Below are 18820 nucleotides of genomic sequence, written 5' to 3'. Positions count from 1 at the left end.
CCTCACATGATATTCAAGGAAATTTTGACTCTGTTCTGTCAAAGAACTAACAAGCTAAAAAACAGAAGTTCTTAATCTGATATGCATATATAGTTTCAGGAGTCTTATGGACACCCTGAAATTGTATGCCAAAAATGTTATGTACATTTTTATTAGAGAATGGATCCATAATTTTGAACAGATCCTCAAGGAAGCTGATGACTGACCCACCCCAGTGCACTTCGGATACACTCACAGAATACTAGATGGATTATCTGCATAGGTAATAAAAGTCATCTATAATTCTGATTGGTGAAAGTCAAAATGGAGAAAATAACTATGTGTCAAAGTGTCCATATCTTCAAGAATTTGGAAAAACAAAATAAAGGTTAGATGACGGTAATGAAAAGGTGGGATGACTTTTACACCTCAATAAAAAAAGAAGGGCTGAGGGTGGTACAGGTACCTAGTCAGAGAGCCTCAAAAGGAGGCAATTTTATGAATTATAGCTATAAGAGCAATTTCCACCCTTTTCCTTTGTCTATAAGTAATGCTCTTCAAGAGGTATAATTCTATTGTGCATATCCATTCATTCTTTCAACAAATGCCTTCTGAGCACATACTCTATGTCCAGCACTCTGCTATGTGCTTGATTATAGCACTGAACAAAACAAAGTTCTCTGTACTCACAGACCTTGCAACTGAGGTGATGAGTGTTGGAAGGGACACAGACATTAATAACAAACACAATAAACTGGTAACTGACACGTCTTAGAAAGTGGTAAGAGTTATGGAAAACAATATTAGAATAGAGTAAGCAGGATGAAAGTATTGAAGGAGAGTCAATTTTATATTGGCTAGGGAAGGCCTTATTGAAAAGTTGACATCTGAGCAAAGAGTTAAAGGAATTATATATATTGTATAATTTGGGGTATGTATATGGCTGTAAGCTGGCTCAATCTCAATTTCTTCATTGTTAGTTTAACTCTTGAAGGCTCTTTGGACGTTCTCCTCTTTGGAAGTCTGATATTACACAACAGAAAGGAAGTTTTCCATTTCAAATATCATAATCATTTTTATTCTACACATAGAAAAGGCTAAAGAAAACATTTCTTGATTAATGCTATATATATTTTTAAATTTAAAGTAAGAAACTAGAGAGGAGTAAATTCACTCAGAGAAAGAAGGCAGACTAGCTCTAGATCTCAGGCAAAAGATGGATATTTATTACTACGAGCTCTAACACATTTAGATAAATCTGTCACATTTAAGTCACACAATATATACTGCCATTCCTGGATAAGAACTTGATTGACCAAAACTCACCTATCTAGTGCCTGCCGAGCCAACTGTTTCAGTTTATTTTGCAGAGTTTTATCAGCAGTTTCAGAGGACTTAAGAGAAAGAGAGACAGACATTCTGAAGCATAATTATTTTCTAATTTCCTTGATCCATGATATTTCTAAGCAAAAAAATTAACCATGCACATTACACTTCTTGCAATTATGAGAGAATAAACCAAGACATTTTATTTTCATTCTTAAATGTATCTTTTAAAATAGCATTGAAAACTTATTGAGGTAAGCTTTAAGACCACTTAATGTGGACAGGTGGTAACTGGAACACAACTGTGTGACCATGGTACCATGGAAGGCAGGAACCTGAGAAGACTAGCATTTACCTCCAGTTTCAGGCACCCACAGAAATTAGGCTGGATGTTTCTCCTGAACAAAACACCCTGGACAAAAAGCCAGTATGCTCTGAACAGTGCTGAAACCACTCTACCACTTCACCTCATCTGCCTGTCAAATACACTGCTCTTATGTACTAGATGCCCCTTAAAAAGTCCCAGCCAGGGCTCCTTAGAGAGCAGTAAGAGCCACTCAGTATATAGATTTTACATTACAAATTAATAAAGCTCTCCCAAACCACTACCTTAGTTTTTAGTGTATGAAGTTGAAAAAAAGGGGCGGTGTGTGTTTATTCTAATTTCACGATGGTGGATTCTTTCTAAATAATTTTAGTTATATGTAAGAAGGTTAAAAAAACTACCTGTAAATTAGAAAATAATTGCCTAATGACTCAATCTTAATGCTGTTAAAATTTTAACAAGATGTTAAAATCCATTATTAATTTTCTACTCATCATCTTTTAATGAGTAACTTAGTTACATTCATGACACAATTATTTTTTTCTCTAAGGAATTGTTAAGTAAAATTCACTAGTAAAAGGAAAAATTCCACAGCATAATTCCACCAAATTTAACTTGTAGCTATACATACAGTTTTCAGACAGAGATCTACGGCTTCTGTATACAATTCTATAGCATCTTCAACATTCCCTTTTTCATCTTCATCAAAAGCTTGCGTAACAAGGAAATGGGCACGCTCCAAGTCCAACTGTTGTTTTGATTTCAAAGGATCAGCACTTTTTGACTGAACTAAGATAGGAGAAAAGCCACACAGAAGAAATATTACCTATATATCTATACAGAAAACAACACACCATTTTAATACACTTCAGAATTCTTTACCAAAACTCTAAAATCCTTCCTTTAAAGAAAAGTTTAGCAAGGTAGAATTGTGCTAAAAACCACTGCATTGTATACAATAAAATGGTAAATCTTATGGTATGTGAATTCTATCCCAATAAAGCTATCTTTCTTAAAAAGCTTTACATTTTGTCTTTATAGGTATATGGTGATCTTTTAAAAACTTTAACCCTCAGTAATACCTCTCTGAAGTAGGTACTAATCCCATTTATAACATGAAGATAGCAAAGCTCAAAAATGTTAAATATCTAGTGCAAGGTTTCTTAGCCTTGGCACTCGTGACATTTTCGATGGATAATTCTTTGTTGTGGATTGTCCTGTGCATTGTAGAATTTTTCACAATATCCTTGGCTTCTACCCAAACTAGATGACAGAAGCATATTCCCCACCTCCCCACAGGGTAAAAACCAAATGTCTTTCCAGACATTGCAAAAAGTCTCCTGAGGGGCAAAATTCCTCCCAGTGAGAATGACAGATAACCAAAGATTTCATAGCTACAAACGAAGGGCAAGGACTTAACTTAGATCATTCATTCCTTTATTTATTTTTTAATGTTCAATGATCTCCGAACTTTTCATTGGCCTCGTGCTGCCAACTTCTGCTGCCTTAATGCCTCAGAACTTTGGTGTCACTGACTTCAGACACCACTTTGCCACCCACAATCCTGAGGGTGGTGGTCACCTGGATGGATTGTATAGAGTTGCTGTTGTCCAGGGCATCCCCAAGACTGAAGTCCTCCCCTTTTTCCAGCAGGTGGCACTCTCAGCCTCTATGATCAGCAGGCCTTGTATTCTTGGGACTGGCGTTGCCCCTCTGCTGGAGTTTTGGCCAGCTCTGACTCCATGTGCAGCAGCTATTGAGCTATGCCACCTGCATGGCATACGGCATCTCTACCTCCTTCAAGCTGTTCAAACTGGCCTTCAGATTTCTCATTGAGTCCAGGTCAACATACAAGAACTAACCATACGTCTCAGCTCTGTGAACGTTATTTCAGCATTGGTCTGCGAGGTGCTCTCCTTAATCTGCTGGGACCAGTACTTGTCTAGCCCCTCTTCGTTCTTCTGAGCCAGCTTGTCATACTGAGCCCAGATGCCCGCCAGCCATGATCTTGCTAAGGTCCTAAGATTTGGAGGCATCCAACTCCACAGACAACCCAGAGGTGGCAGTCTGATTTTGTAGACCATTTACTTCTTCCCTTCCTTATGGTTCTTCTTCATGAAGGGCAACTCTTCCTTGAGAGCCTCGATCCCTGTCTCCAGCTGCAGCCAAGTGATATTGGTGTCGTTAGTGATCTTTTGAAGCTCACTGATGTCACTTTCCAAAGATTGGTGCATGGCCAGCTCTGTCTCACACTTAACTGAAGTCATCATCAGCAGGATGGGCATTATAAATCTGCAGAACAATATGGGCACTGTCCACAGAACTTGCAAGTGTCTGAGTCCTCAGGTTCTTGAAATAATGCCCCCAAGTCCCTGACTTGGGGTCCTTTCTTCTCCATGCATTCCTGGATTTTGCTCTCCAGTCTTTATCAGCCTCCATGCTCCTCAACCTCTCCAAGTAGGAGGCAGGTGGTCATTTAGGGATTGTACAGTTTCTTTCCTGCTCTGGAAGCCCCCTATGCCTTCCAGGCCCCCAGATCACCAGCAGCCTCATATGCTGGTAGACTGGGGTACACAGAGATCTGAGAGCCCAAACCCCCAGTGCCTGTATAAAATGCTGGCCACACTGCTGGCTGGCTAGGCACAGTGGCTGGGCGACTGCACAGAGCTTAGTAGGTGGAGAGCTAGAGAGTGGGGGCTGAAGTTCATGTTGTTCAGGGAGGAAGGAGAGAGACCAAGACTCAGGTTCAAGCTGCCTCAACTTAGATTTTTTAATTCCAAGTCTTGAGTTCTTTATTCTATACTAGTGAATTTCAAACTGTGTTACCTTTTCCCACCCAAAAGGCAACATTTCTCAAAAGGGCAATATTTCAGCAGATTTTACATGTTTTAAAGATTGGGCTTATGAACAAGATTTTTATTTGATAAATGTCTCTTATGTTTAAAATAATAATTAAGGAAACTATTTAATTATTTACAGATTACATTTCATTTGTTGAATAAAATGTGACCAAAAGCTGGCAAAACAATTAAGGTATGTTACACTTTAAAAATTCTTTTTTTCCCTCCCATTGATTTAGAGTGGAAGGGAGGGAGGAAGAGAAACATGGATGTGAGAGAGACACAATGACTGGTTGCTCCTGCACGGCCCTGGAGGGGTGGGGGGATCTAACCTGCAACCCAGGTACATGCCCTTGACCGGGAATTGAACCTGTGATTCTTTGGTTTGCAGACCAATGTTCTAACTGCTGAGCCAAACCAGCCAGGGCTAAAAATCCACTGAACTTTACTTCTGTTTCACTGGCAAGTCTTTATTCTTTCGAGAGATAAGGGCTGTCTCATTCTATGCCACAGTATCATATTTATAAACTTAAAAACTTCATTTACTTAGTAAGGAAAATAAAGTTCCCTTGAATTCATTGGTATTTTGAATACATGAATCAATGTAACTTTTTATCAAGTAGGGCCCTGATGCACAGACAGTCTACATTTGAATATAAACAATTTCTAGGACCTGTCTTAAACTAACCACCTAGCCCTTAAGGGGACTGTCATAACAAGAAATCCAATCACCAACTCTACTTTATCCTGTGTTATAACTGCTCCTATCTATTTAGAATGAGTGGTGTAATGTGGCATGAAATCTATTAGATAATGCACAAGTAGTGTGAATAAAACAAAATCATACCTATTTTTTGTTACATTGAAAAAATATTTTTTGGTGTGCTGCTGAATTTTATTAATTAGTTTATATGTGCCATGAGATCAAAAAGGTTGAAAACTGCTGCTCTAAGTTGCTGTGGCTTTCTTTCATGGCCAAGGAAAAAGAGTCAAGAAGAGTCCTTAGTGAGATAAATGCATTTCTGAAACAAAATAGTGTTGGGGGGTGGGTGGGGGGGAAGGAGGTGGAAAAAGGGGATGTAATACTTTCAACAATAACGATACATTTTTAAAAATGTCAATAGGTGATCACTTTCTTTTCTGCCCATGTGAACAGCAGATTGACATAAACCACTGACCTCTAATGAACAAAACTGCGATCATTAAACCTGTGTGTACTTGCTTTACAGTATTTGCCACACTGTTTAAGAACATAAATACAGGGTGTTTCAGGTCTCTGCTTACATGTTGCTTTTCCAAGATATGGTTTAAAAAAAGAGTTTAGTTTAGCTAAGGTCTTGAGATTGATGAACTGATATAGAAGAGACAGTGAACCTACTAGCTGAAGTCTTTAAACACTGAAGAGGAGTAGTCATTTAATCCTAATATCAGGAGAGGGCATGTGACAGATATTTAAAAAGCAGATTTTAACAAGGTCCTAATCCTGACTTTGCCAATAATACAGTCAGAATGTAAATAATTCACCATTTCTATACCTCTGGGAAATTAGGAGAATGGACCACAATATCTCTAAGGTTCTTCTTCACAGATCTATCACTTAGTTACATATTATGACTTTTTTTGTTTTATTGCACCTCGTTTTATTGTGCATCATAGATGTTGCAGTTTTTACTAATTGAAGGTAAGACATCACAACAAGAATATTTTCTAACTTGCTTTATTGAAAGACTCACTTTATTGCAGTGGTCTGGAACTGAACCTGCAATATCTCCAAGGCATGCCTATACATGTAAATCAAACCACATGCTGTATTCCTTAAACTTACACAGTGACATGTTAATTATCTCTCAATAAAACTGGAAACAATATGTTGTGTGTAATTCCCACCACTCCTGGGTACTGCTGTGTACTACCTGGTGATCTTAGACAAATCATATAACCTCTTGGAGCCTTAGCTTCCTCACCTGTAAAGTGAGAACATTATCTGTTGCTACATGTTACGATTTTTAAAGATATGATTACCAAAAGAGGAATGAGCAGCAAGAGACCGAGGATCAAGATCCAAAGATAAAAAGGAAAGAGAAACATAGAGGAAAAGTAAGATGTGATGGAAGAGAAGAAAAAAAATGCAATGACAAGTTTAGTAGTCTTTTACTAACCTGCTGAATATAAAGCCTGAACTCTTTCCAGATACTCATTTATTTTTTCTTGAATGCGTTCTAGGCTTGATCCTGCCATCTCAGCATAAATTAAGGCTTGTGCAGCTTCCTAAAAAGAATTCAAAAGAATCTAATACATGAATTACAATTTGAATTTTCTTTACCATTTTCTAACTCACTATTGATTTCAATGAATGACAAAACAAGAATGCCCTTAAGATATCAGTAATTTTATTTATAAAGTAAACGAGTTACATAATCCTCCCATACCTTTTCTTCAGTTCTCAATGCTCCAAATTTTCTCACACTGTTGAAAACTTATAAACTCAAATAGGAGGGATTGATTAGAAACATTTTCTTGAAACAGCTGTGGTTTATATGTTTTCAGTTTTCCTTTTTCTTTATGCAATAGGTCAGGCTTAAAATTATATACCTTAAAATGGTGAACTGAGCCTTAAAAGCATTAGAACAGATAATAATCACCAATAAAATAAAACTAAATGTCGAAAAAAGATTACAAGAAATTATGAAGGTTCAATACCTCATAGTGGAAAGAAAATCACTTTCTCCACAGAACATATTGTCAAATAGCATCTCGAATTTTAAAGCATATTTCAGTTGTCTGAAATCAACTTATTTTAATTAAGAAAACCTGGATCCATCTTTCAGTTATTCACTCCGTAACTTCCAGAGCCAGTTATGCTGTGGCTAGTGAGGAAGAGCCACAATTCTCCTCATCACCACTTCAGGAAGGTTACCTAATGCTACCACAGAGAAGGATCAGAGATTTCTTCAAATAGCAACATCTTCTCTGCAGTAACCTAAGCATGTACACTACATGAAACTACATGGCTATCTGGATCCAAAGAAGCCATGCCCAGAATATCACTTTTTGGATCCAGTTACTAGGAACAGGAGTTGCTTTATTGAACCTAACAAAATTAATAACAAGAATACAGTTTTGATCCAAATGGAAATTCAGTCTAAAGGCTCTGGGGGTACAAAAGCTATGATTTCCTCAGATTCTGTAACTCAGCTATTTCAGGGGAGAAAAGGATAACTTTACATATAAATATTAAATACTGTATCTTATGCACCATCATTATTTAAATACAGTATAGCTATACTTCTCTTCAATAAACTGATGTAATATATATATGAGTATAAATACATATTCTACCCCTTTAATTATCTTGCATGTAAATATTGATTTTCAAATTATCTTGCTTAAAAAAAACAAAGCAAATTTTAAAAATTGCTGGTATCAATTTTATTTTCCTCATTTCATTTCTATTTGAAAGTGATTAACAATTAAGGAATCCCTTATAAAACAGTATTAAGATAGTAAGACTAAATAGTTCTTAAAGTTTATGTAATTAGTTCCTTGAAGCACAACCACTTCAGACTTTCTCAAGGATAAAAAAATTCTTCCTAATGACATGCATATAATCCCACAGCAAAACAAGAGGCACAGCATAGTATTTTCTTTTGCTTCAGAAAAAGCTGTATTACAGGGCACTATTTTAACCTATGAATATTTATCAGTTATTTCACAAAACTAAGACACAGAATTTTACTTTTAAAGAAATAACATCTTTGTGAAATTGTTCAAAAAAAAAAAAAAGTCCAAAAGAAATGATTCTGAAACAAAAGTCTCTAAATATGGATTATAAAATGAAGGTAAAATATTAATTTGAGAAAAGCAAACCACACATTATTGATAGCACCACCTATTCATGGAAAAAAATGACTACTACTTGTATCATCCAAGTCTGACATCCTTTCTAAAAGAAAAGGTGACAATATACTAAAGATATAGCTACCTCCACAAAGAGGAAGAGGGCTTGGCTAGAGCTGGAGGAGTGTTTGCAAATCCTCAGGATTGGACAGCAAAGGGTGGACTGTGGAAGCTCATACTCTGATTTAATAATTCTGCCCCGAGTAATTTATACAAAAGAAATATCAAAGACATGTGTAAAGCATTAGTTATAAGGATATTAATCGAACCACTACTTAGGATGTTAGAAAACCAGAATGAACCTAACTACCCAATAGTTTGTAAATAACTTACATCCACATAATGAAATGCTACGCATCTATTAAGATATCACTGAAGTAAATGGAATGATCTGAAAAAATTCAGATGAAAAGAACAGGTTACGAATAGTATAAAACAGCAGGATCCAAGTTTTTTTTTTTTTTAAAGGTGCGCTCACACATTCGTCGAAACACAAGCCCAAAGATGGACCATCAAATGCTAGGATGAGACGTTTCCTTCTTTTTGAATTTACTTGTTTTCTTCAACGACCAGGCGTTATGTCAGTGTATGCTGGAGACCACTGTCCAGTAGCCATAAATCAGAACCAAGGGCCAGCATCAGCTAGCTGCTAAACGACCCACACTTAACTAGCGCCGCCACAAGCAGCTCAACGGTGGGCACGGCCAGTCAAGGCTGCAAGCAGAGAAGTGGTCACTCCAAAGCTACGACCAAACCTCCCCCCAGTGTCAGCAGCCCGGGTGGGCGCGGGGTGCCTGGCCTCTACAGCCCGGTCGCCGCTCCCCTGAAAAGGAAAGCAGGAAGAGGATAAACGCAAAGTCTGGTGGGCCCGGTCGCCTCGGCACCTGGACCCCGCCCCTCGGCCTCTCCCACGGAATCCGCGGTCCCCGGCTCACCTTGTAGTAAAACACCGCTTCAGAATAGCGACCTTCGTGGTCGCGCTGCACCGCCAGCCGGGCGAACTGCACGGCGTCCCGCTCCAGCGCCGACGAGTCCATGGCGCCGAGGGCCCGCACCGGGCGAGGGAGCCAGGCCCTGACGCAGAGGCGCTTCGCCCGCCGCGGCGCACCGGGGAGCGGGGGCACAGACTTCGGAGCACTGTGGAAAGACCTGCGAAGTTTCCTTTCCGCAGCCGAAGGAAAGCGGGCCTTTCCGGCTCGGGACGCCGCGCCCCCACGGCGTAGCTCCGGCGCCCAGTCGGTGGGGCCGCCCCACTTCGCAGCCTCCGCATCTCCCGCCCCGCCCACCAGCCGCACTGAGCAAGCGCAGCCTCACCCTCCGGAGTTTCCTCTGCTTGTTTAGGGTGGCGGAGGCGGGACTCCTCGCGGGAGTACGCTAGCGGTGGGCGGGGCCAGGCCTGCTGGAAGCATGTGCGCATTTGACCGCCCAGGCGCACAGGATTGGGTGGGGGAAAGCTGTGCCACGTCCAAGTCCCGGACGTCTGCGTGGAGGTTGTCGGGCCGGCAGAGGTTGCTGCTGGCAACACGCTGGGAGAGGGGCGCATGCGCCTTGCAAACCCCTTTCTTCCCCCCCCCTACCAGCTAAAGGGAAGGCTCAAAGAGCCAACAAAAAGCACTTCCCAACATCATCTGGACTGATACTTTAAAAATTAGGGACGTAAAATAAGGACATTAATAGGATATATAGGATTCTTTTAAGGTACCCCTTAACGTTTATTTTCTACAAACTGAATCATGACCCAATAGACAGCTCCTCTAGTGTATACCGTAAGTATTGATTGAATTGTCAACAAACTATATTTTCACTTGCACCTATCCTTAGATTAACTTAATGCTGTTGTAATAAAATAATTAGGTGGTTATTTGATTAATGTCTTCTCTTCCTTAAAAGTCAGAATTCAGCCCTGGCCAGTTTGGCTCAGCGGTTAGAGCGTCGGCCTGCGGTCCGGAAGGACCTGGGTTCGGTTCCAGCTAAGGGCACGTACTTCGGTTGCAGTTTGTCCCCGGCCCTCGTTGGTCCTGCGGGTGGCAGCCGCTGGATGTATCTTTCACCTCAATGTTTCTCTCTCTCTTTCTCTTCCTCTCTCTCCCTCCCACTCTATCTGAACAAAAAATGGAAAAATGTCCTCTGGTGGGGATTAAAAAAAAAAAAAAGTCTGAATTCAGCAATAATAAAAATGAACTAGTGATAGGCACCACAATATGGATGAAACCCCAAATTCATGCTGAGTCAAAGAAGCAAGATGCAGAGTACATACAGCATGCGTCTGTTGGTAAGAAACAAAGGAAATCAATAGTGCTAGAAATCAGATCAATGACTGGGAAGGGAACATTCGGAATGATGGAAATGTTTTAATGGTGGTGGTGCCAAAAGGTATACATTTGTCAAAACCCATCATACTGTACATTTTAAATGTGTGCTTTTCATTTCTTTCTTAGTTATACTTCAATAAAGTTTTAGTCAGTTAGTATGTGTTCAAATGGAACCAATTTCTTAATCTTTTCACTCTCTCTTCATATTTAGATATGTTAATGATGATAACTATTCCATCGGCCTGTTGTACAGTTGCACAAAAATGGTTCTCATCCTACAGTTTTATAACTGAAGCAGGGATGTTTTCTGTCCTTACTAGTTTTATCCCAGTATTAAGTACAATCCTTGGTACAGAGCAGATACTTAATAAGCATTTTTAAATAGTGAAGGAGTGAACCCCCTACTGAGTATATTCAATACTCTGTCCCCATCTTGATTCTGAAGCATGAAATATAAATTTCTTAGCACAGAGTAGAAGGTCGTTTAGAATGTGTTCAGACCACATTCTCAAAGTGTTTGTAGTCACCATCTTGAGCAAATTGATCTCCAAACTATAGCAGATAAATGCAGTTTTACTCACTCAACACTGGACTTCTTTATCTAATGCTCCTTCTCTACAGCTTGCAGAATTCCTAGTTCATCATGAAGGAAGCCTTTCCTAGCATTTCGAACTGAAATTTCTTTTTTCATTTGACTTAATTTTAATAGCTTTATACAGTAAAATATACATAAAGAAGAAAATACTAAAGATAATTGAATTATCACAAAGTAAAAACAAAAACACATGCAAACACTTTCCAGATTAAAAAACTAGAACATTATCCTCACTCCAGAGCCTCCTGCCCCAGGCCCATTTCATTCACTGTTTCCACTTTCATCCCCAAATATCACCATTCAGATGTCTAAAAACAAAGTTCTTTTTACCTGTTTTTGAACTTCACATACATTGAATCATGCTGTACATAATCTTTTCATTTAACTTATTTCTGAGATTTATCTGGGATACTGCATGTAGCAGTACTTGGTTTCATTGCTATATAGTATTCTATATTATGAATATACTACTGTTTATTGATCTAGTTTACTACTAAGGACTATTTGGCAATTTCTATTTGGTTTTATTATTAATGCAGAGATCACACTTTGAGAACCACTCCTCTAGATAAGAAAAGGAGGCCTTGGAAACTTAAGGCCTGTTCCCAGCCAAGACTCTTGACAGATGGCTACATGGTCTTGAAATTTCAGTGCTTGGGGAGAGAGCACCTGATGCTAAGGATGCCAAGGCAGATTGAGTGAGTTCCTTCCCTGCAGTCCCATCTCTACTGTGTGGATCCATGTTCTGGAACCTACTTTTACTTCCTCTCTTCCTTCTTTCTTTTCTACCTTCTTTTTTTTTTTTTTTTTTTTTTTATCCTCACCCGAGGACATTTTTCCATTTTTTGTTCAGATAGAGCGGGAGGGAGAGAGAGTGAGAAACATCGATGTGAAGGGACACATCGAGTGGCTGCCACCCACACGACCAACCAGGGCCGGGGACAAACTGCAACCGAGGTACGTGCCCTTAGCGGGAACCGAACCGGGTCTCTCTCTACCGCAGGCCGACGCTCCAACCGCTGAGCCAAACCGGCCAGGGCCTTTTCTACCTTCTTAATTGTTTCTTCTATGGCCCTTCAGGATACTTAGCTTTTGATCCTGTGGTGTGTCTGACCACTGTTTTTCCAGGCTAGGCTCCACCATCTTTCATGTCTTGTAAGGTCATAGACTTTTTATGAGTTATCTGCGTGCAGGTGGATGATCCTGAGGTGCACCCACACCCCCTCCAGACTCCATCCCTGATGTCTTAGTCCCTGACTTCTTACAGAAACCACCAATTTTGAGTGATCTCCTTTCTTTCCCATATAAGAGGAAAATGGAATACTTTTCCTCCCCTCGAACACCATCCTGTGACTTCCCACGTGGGAAGAGAAAGAATAACTGTTGGTCCTTGTTTTTTTGGTTACATTGGCTCACTTACTCTGGTAAGAGATCAATTTTTCATGTCTTTGACAGATTGGGGATGGGTTATCCATACATGTAATAATGTCATCTACATATTATTACATATGTCATATGTAACAGAGGTTACATTCTGCCTCGTAACAGAGGTAGAAATGGAGAGGACAACAATGTGTCAAGTGCTCATATCTTCAGGAATTTGAGGACACAAACTAAGTTTGGTACATGATGGTGATGAAAAGGAGGGTGTTATGGCCTCATCAGTACCTCAAAAGGAGACAACTGTACTAATCCATGCTTTTAATGCAAATGCAATTCCCATCCTTTTTCTTTGTCTACAACCCTCCTCAATTTCTATGTTTTTTTTCACAGACCTCCCTCTCCTCTTTGGAAAGCACTTAAAATGTGGTTAGTACAAATTGAGATGTCCTGTAAGTATAAAATTTATACCAGATCCCAAAGACTTAGTACAAAAGAGGATGTAAAAAATGTAATTATTTTTATATTGATTACATGTTGAAATGATACTATTTTAAATTTATTGTTTTAAGTAAAATATATTTAAAAATAAGTTTCACCTGTTTTGTTTTCCTTTTCTATGTGTTTACTAGAAAATTCAGAATGATGCATTTGGCTAACATTCTATTTCCTTTGCCAGCATTATTTAAGACATTCCATCAGGCTATTTCAGGCTGTAACATATGCTTTTAATGCAACACCTTAGTGGTATTCTAGTCATATGTCACATATTGGTTCTCAAGGGAATCCAGAGGCTGAAATGGATAAAAATGAGTCTTATTAGAAATATTTGTGAAAGAAAATGGGAGGAAAAAAGATTGGGAAGAGGAACTGTCAGCCTGCCATGCAGACCTGACATAGTCTCTTCCAGTCTAATGGGGAACTCCAGAGCAAATATTGTTCGTTACAGGTGCCCTCTTTTGCCACAGATGCCCAGGACTTTGTATGGCTGCTTTGCTCAGTTATTGGTTGGGGGCTGTTCTAAGAAGAGCATGCCTTACGTTGAAAGCTGAAGCCGGCATGACTGTCAGCCAACCACATTCTTCTCATCTGGGCAGGGAGTTCTTTCTGGAAGGAGGTTCTGAGAAGAGCCTGCAGATGTGTGAAATGGGCTCATGATATTTAGAAATAATTAGAATTACTTGTGATTGAAAAATCAGAGATTTTCACACCAACATTTGAGCTTCTGGCTTCTCTTGGGAAAAAATACTAGATTCATATGCCTTTCTTGGAGCAACTGTGTAGAACTGAGCAGTGGCTGCCTGATTATGTGCGACATGAGCTCTCCAATTCACTCTCTCCACCCAGCTTGATTCTCACACTGACACTCTGCCGGGGGGACAGAGCTCATGTGCCCCGAGGAGTTCCAGAGAGGATTCAGACTGGAAATCGTTGTACTCTGAGTCTCTCCCAGTGCAGATGTTACAGCAGGTGTGAAATAAATGTTTACTAAACGGATCAATGAGTTCCTCAAGTTCCTTCTAACGCAACATGCTAGAATACTCCCTGGCATTTCTCCGAGAAGACACAAGGTGGTGGTGTGCGCTCAGAAATCCACCTATATTAGCACCGCAAAGATGAACATTAACATCTAATTTTTTTCACATGGAGATGTAAAGTACAGCATAGGGAACACAGTCAGTAATCTTCTAATAACTATGCGTGGTGTCGGATGGGTACTAGACTTATCAGGGTGATCATTTTGTATATTATATAAATGTCTAATCACTATGTTGTACACCTAAAATGAATTATAATATTGTATGTCAACCATAATTAAAAATAGAAAATTATTTTTGAAAATTCTGATTTTATTGATAGGTATGACTTTGAGTTCAGTGGGCCATGAATCTGTCAGCGTAACTTCTAATAATATATTGTAATTTTACACATATCCTAATGTGTATAGAATCTTTTTCCACACACATATGTACATATATAATAAAATGTTTAAAACTAGAAGATAATAATTAGGATATATATAATTAACATATGTAGTTAGACTATATATAATATGAATAAATGGAATTATAATATATATTAGATTATATATGCATATATAGTTAAAATACATTTATAATTAAATATATAATTAAGGTGTACATATGTAATTAATATTTATTAAAAGATATATACAATTAGTATATATATGAAATTAGGATATGTAATCAAATATATATATTTACTATAAACAATTAAGATGTATATAATATGTAACTACATGAAATGACTGTTGTCACCTTGAAAAACAGCAATTTTATACAATTGAACATAATGTTTCAAATGGTCTAAAGTTATTACATTTGTCCAAAAATAAAGCTTATCTTGTGTTCTCTTTCACTAGAATAGTCTGTTCTCAGATTCTAATGCCAATGTCCCCAATCTGTCAATGACATGAAAAATTTGTCTCTTACCAGAGTAAGTGAGCCAATACAACCAAGAAACCAAGAACCAACATTTATTTTTGCTCTTCCCATGAGGGAAGTCACAGGGTGGTATTTGTGGGGAGGGAAATTATTCCGTTTCCCCATTACATGGGGAGGAAAGGAGGTCATTGAAGGTTGGGGTTTCTGTAAGAAGTCAGGGACTGAGGCATCAGGGATGGAGTCTGGAGGGGGTGTGGGTGCACCTCAGGATCACCCACCTGCACGCAGATGATCATAGAAGCTTATGTCCTTACAAGACGTGTGAGATGGTAGAGAGTAACCTGGAAAAGCAGTGTTCAGACGCACCGCAGGATCACAAGCTAAGTATCCTGAAGGGCCATAGAAGAAACAATTAGGAAGGAAGAAAGACAGGTTGGTTCCAGAGCATGGACCCACACAGCAAAGATGGGACTGCAGGGAAAGAACTCACTCACCCTGTCTTGGCATCTTTAGCATGATGTGCTCTCTCCCTGAGCACTGGAATTTCAAGGCCATGGAGCCATGGTCAAGAGTCTTGGCTGGGAATAGGCAGGCCTTGGGCTTCCCAGTCCTCCTTTTTCATCTAGAAGAGTGGTTCTCAAAGTGTGGTCTCTGCACCAGCAGCATCAGTATCACCCGGGACCTGTTAGAATGCAAATGTCAGAGTGCCACCTACTGAATCAGAAACCCTGGGGGTGGAGCCTAGCAGTTGTGCTATGAACAAGCCCAGGTGATCCTGATTCAGCTAGTGTGAGAAGCACCCTTCTAAAGTCTTATTCCCATCACTTTCCTACAGCCAGACCCAGTGAATCACAATCCTCCCAATACAATGGGCTCAGTGCTCCTGCTTCTGGTTGAGCCTGAAGCAACCCTCTCTTCCTCTCTTCTTTGCTCTTATACTGCTTTTGGGTTTGAGATTCCCCAGGATGACTTAGATGCTGTTCCTCTGGCCCTCCGAGCCCCTGACTTTCCCCTCTCTTAGCAATTATCAAATGGTGTTTGGACTATGGGTGCAAGTCTTTCTCTTTCTCCAAGGTGAACTCTTTTGTTCATTTAAAAAAATTTTTTTTATTTATTAATTTGTTTTTGTTACAGATGTTTCTAATTTTTCCCCCATTGACACCCTCCTCTTCTTCCCCCCTGCTCCATCCCCAGCTTTGTTGTCTATGTTCATTGGTCATGCATATATGCATGTAAGTTCTGTGGTTTATCTCTTCCCCCACAAACACCCCCCTCCTCTGAGGCTTGTCAACCTGTACCCCACCTCCATATCTCTGGGTTAATTTTGTTCAGCAGTTTGTTTAGTTCATTATATTATACAAATAAGTGAGATCATGTGATATTTGTTTTTCTCTGCTTGGCTTGTTCCACTTAGCATAATACTCTCCAGGTCCTTCCATGCCATCTCAAAGGATCTTTCTTTCTTATAGCTGCATAGTATTCCATTGTGTACATATACCACAGCTTTTTAATCCACTGATCTACTGATGGATACTTGGGTTGTTTCCAGACCTTAGCTATTGTGAATAGTGCTGCTATGAACATAGGGGTACATACATTCTTTCTGATTGGTGTTTCAGGTTTCTTAGGGTATATTCCTAGAAGTGGGATCACTGGGTCAAATGGCAGTTCAATTTTTAACTTTTTGAGGTAACGCCATAGTGTTTTCCACAGTGGCTGCACCAGTTGTTCATTTTGTTTTAACCCCCAGTGCACGGCTCATGGAATTTAAAAAATTTGTTGAATGCAATAATAAATGATCGCTGGGCCAGCAACTTTAAAACAAGTAATAAGAATCATAATACTATGAATAAGAAGAAGTAATATTTACACTGTATTTTTTTATAAATGAAAAAAAAGAGCTGTATTTAGGTATAATGAACACACAAACACACATTTTAAGTGTACAGTTCATGGTGTTTTGACAAATGTATATACCCCGTATAAACACCATCACTCCCGAAAGTTCCCCATGCCCCTTTCCAACCTATCTCCAGGCTAGCACTGACTGCTTTCTGTCATTATGTGTTAGTTTTGTCTTTTCTAGAGCTGTGGAACTATGAAATCACAGTTTGTGTTCTTTTGTGCGTGATTTCTTTTGCTCAGAATAATGTGTTCAAAATTTACCCTTGTTATCGTGTGTATTGGTAATGGATTTTTTTTTTTTTGTAGTGTCCCTTTTTACTAATATTTTGCAGTATGGTACATTTGCCACAATAAATGAATCAATGTTGATACGTTGTTAATAATTAAAGCCAATATTTTATTCAGATTTCCTTCCTTTTTAATCTTATGTTGCTTTTCTGTTCCAGGATCCCACCCAAAATATCACAGTACATTTAGTTGCCATGTCCTGCTTAGGTTCCTCTTGGCTGGTAATGGATTCTATTTTTATTGCTGAGTAGCATTCCATTGTATGGCTATAGCACTATTTGTTTATCCATTCACTTGTTTTTGGACATTGTTTCCAGTTTTTGGCTATTAAGAATAAAACTGCTGCCCTGGCCTGTTTGGCTCAGCGGTTAGAGTATTGGCCTGCGGTCCAGAGAGACCAGGGTTCTGTTCCTGCTAAGGGCATGTACCTCAGTTGCAGTTTGTCCCCGGCCCTAGTTGGGTCCTGTGTGTGGCAACCACTCTATGTGTCCCTTTGACGTCGATGTTTCTTTCTCTCTCTCTCCCTCCCACTCTATCTGAACAAAAAATGGAAAAATGTCCTCGGGTGAGGATAAAAAAAAAAAGAATAAAACTGCTGAAACTAATATAATATTGTATGTCAACGGTAACTAAAACTTAAAAAAAAATTATTACAAAGAAAAAAAAGAATAGCCCGACCAGTGTGGCTCTATGCTTGAATGTCAACCTATGCACGAAGTCACTGGTTCGATTCCTGGTCAGGGCACATGCCCAGGTTGTGAGCCAAATCCCCAGTGGGGGTGTGTAGGAGGCAGCTGATTGGTGTTGATGCTTCTCTCTCATATGTTTCTAACTCTCTCTCCCTAAAAAAAAAAAAAATCAATAAAAACATTTAAAACTTTTTAAAAAGTAAAGCTACTGTGAACATTTGTGACCACACTTTGGGTGGAGATACTTCCTGTTTTTTAAGTAGTCTCATTCATATCTTCTCTGAGCTTCACCAAACCTGGGCGATCTGTCAGCTAAGGGTCTGGCATATGTGAGTTTCAACTGTTAAGTGGATGGATAGGTATCCAAATGTATCACTACCCATTTGAAAGATAAGAACAGGTCACCAACCAGTCCAGTGGCTTGTTCAGCACACGGTGAGTTTGTGATGGATCTTCCAAGACTAGGGACTCAGCGGAGGGCACGATAAAATGGAATGCAAGCTCTGGGCTGAATGCTTTGGGGAGCTGGGCTGGAGGAGGTCTTACTGCTGGGCTTGGGACTGTAGGGAGAGGAGGGACAGGAGGACAGGGCACACATAGCTGGTGCAGGCAAGCTCGGGGGCCCAGATACATGTCTTCCAGGGCAGCAGCTTTCGTTAAGAGACTGATGGGGCCAACAGCATCCTGAACGGTGCCTCAGAGTTGTCGGAGACATTGTACAATGAGGGTATATTTGTGTATTGCATGCCTACAATAAAAACACTAAAAAGCTAATTTTGCAAAGGATAGAAATGTTGAAATGTGGTCTGTGGAAGATATTTAAATTCCCCACTTCTCAGATAAATACACAAATGCCCCAGTTCACTCCCCTGCTTCGCC

General features: G+C 39.5%; 1 protein-coding gene across 2 annotated transcripts in view; it reads right to left on the bottom strand.

Annotated features, from left to right (window-relative positions):
* CAPN7 (calpain 7) overlaps positions 1–9404 on the bottom strand; it is a 39826-nt gene extending 30422 nt beyond the window's left edge. For both annotated transcript variants that reach the window (XM_036266531.1, XM_036266532.1), the window contains exons 1-4: positions 9303–9404; positions 6630–6738; positions 2262–2419; positions 1306–1373 (exon numbers count right to left, since the gene is read on the bottom strand). In XM_036266531.1, coding sequence (XP_036122424.1) covers positions 1306–1373; positions 2262–2419; positions 6630–6738; positions 9303–9404 — 437 coding nt within the window. The remainder of the gene's footprint in view (positions 1–1305; positions 1374–2261; positions 2420–6629; positions 6739–9302) is intronic.
* Positions 9405–18820: the final 9416 nt, after the last annotated feature.

This window comes from Molossus molossus, unplaced genomic scaffold (genome assembly GCF_014108415.1).
Source record: "Molossus molossus isolate mMolMol1 unplaced genomic scaffold, mMolMol1.p scaffold_m16_p_18, whole genome shotgun sequence".
Lineage (NCBI taxonomy): Eukaryota > Metazoa > Chordata > Mammalia > Chiroptera > Molossidae > Molossus > Molossus molossus.
Note: the sequence above shows the minus strand (reverse complement) of the source record. Positions and strands in the feature narration are given on the sequence as shown.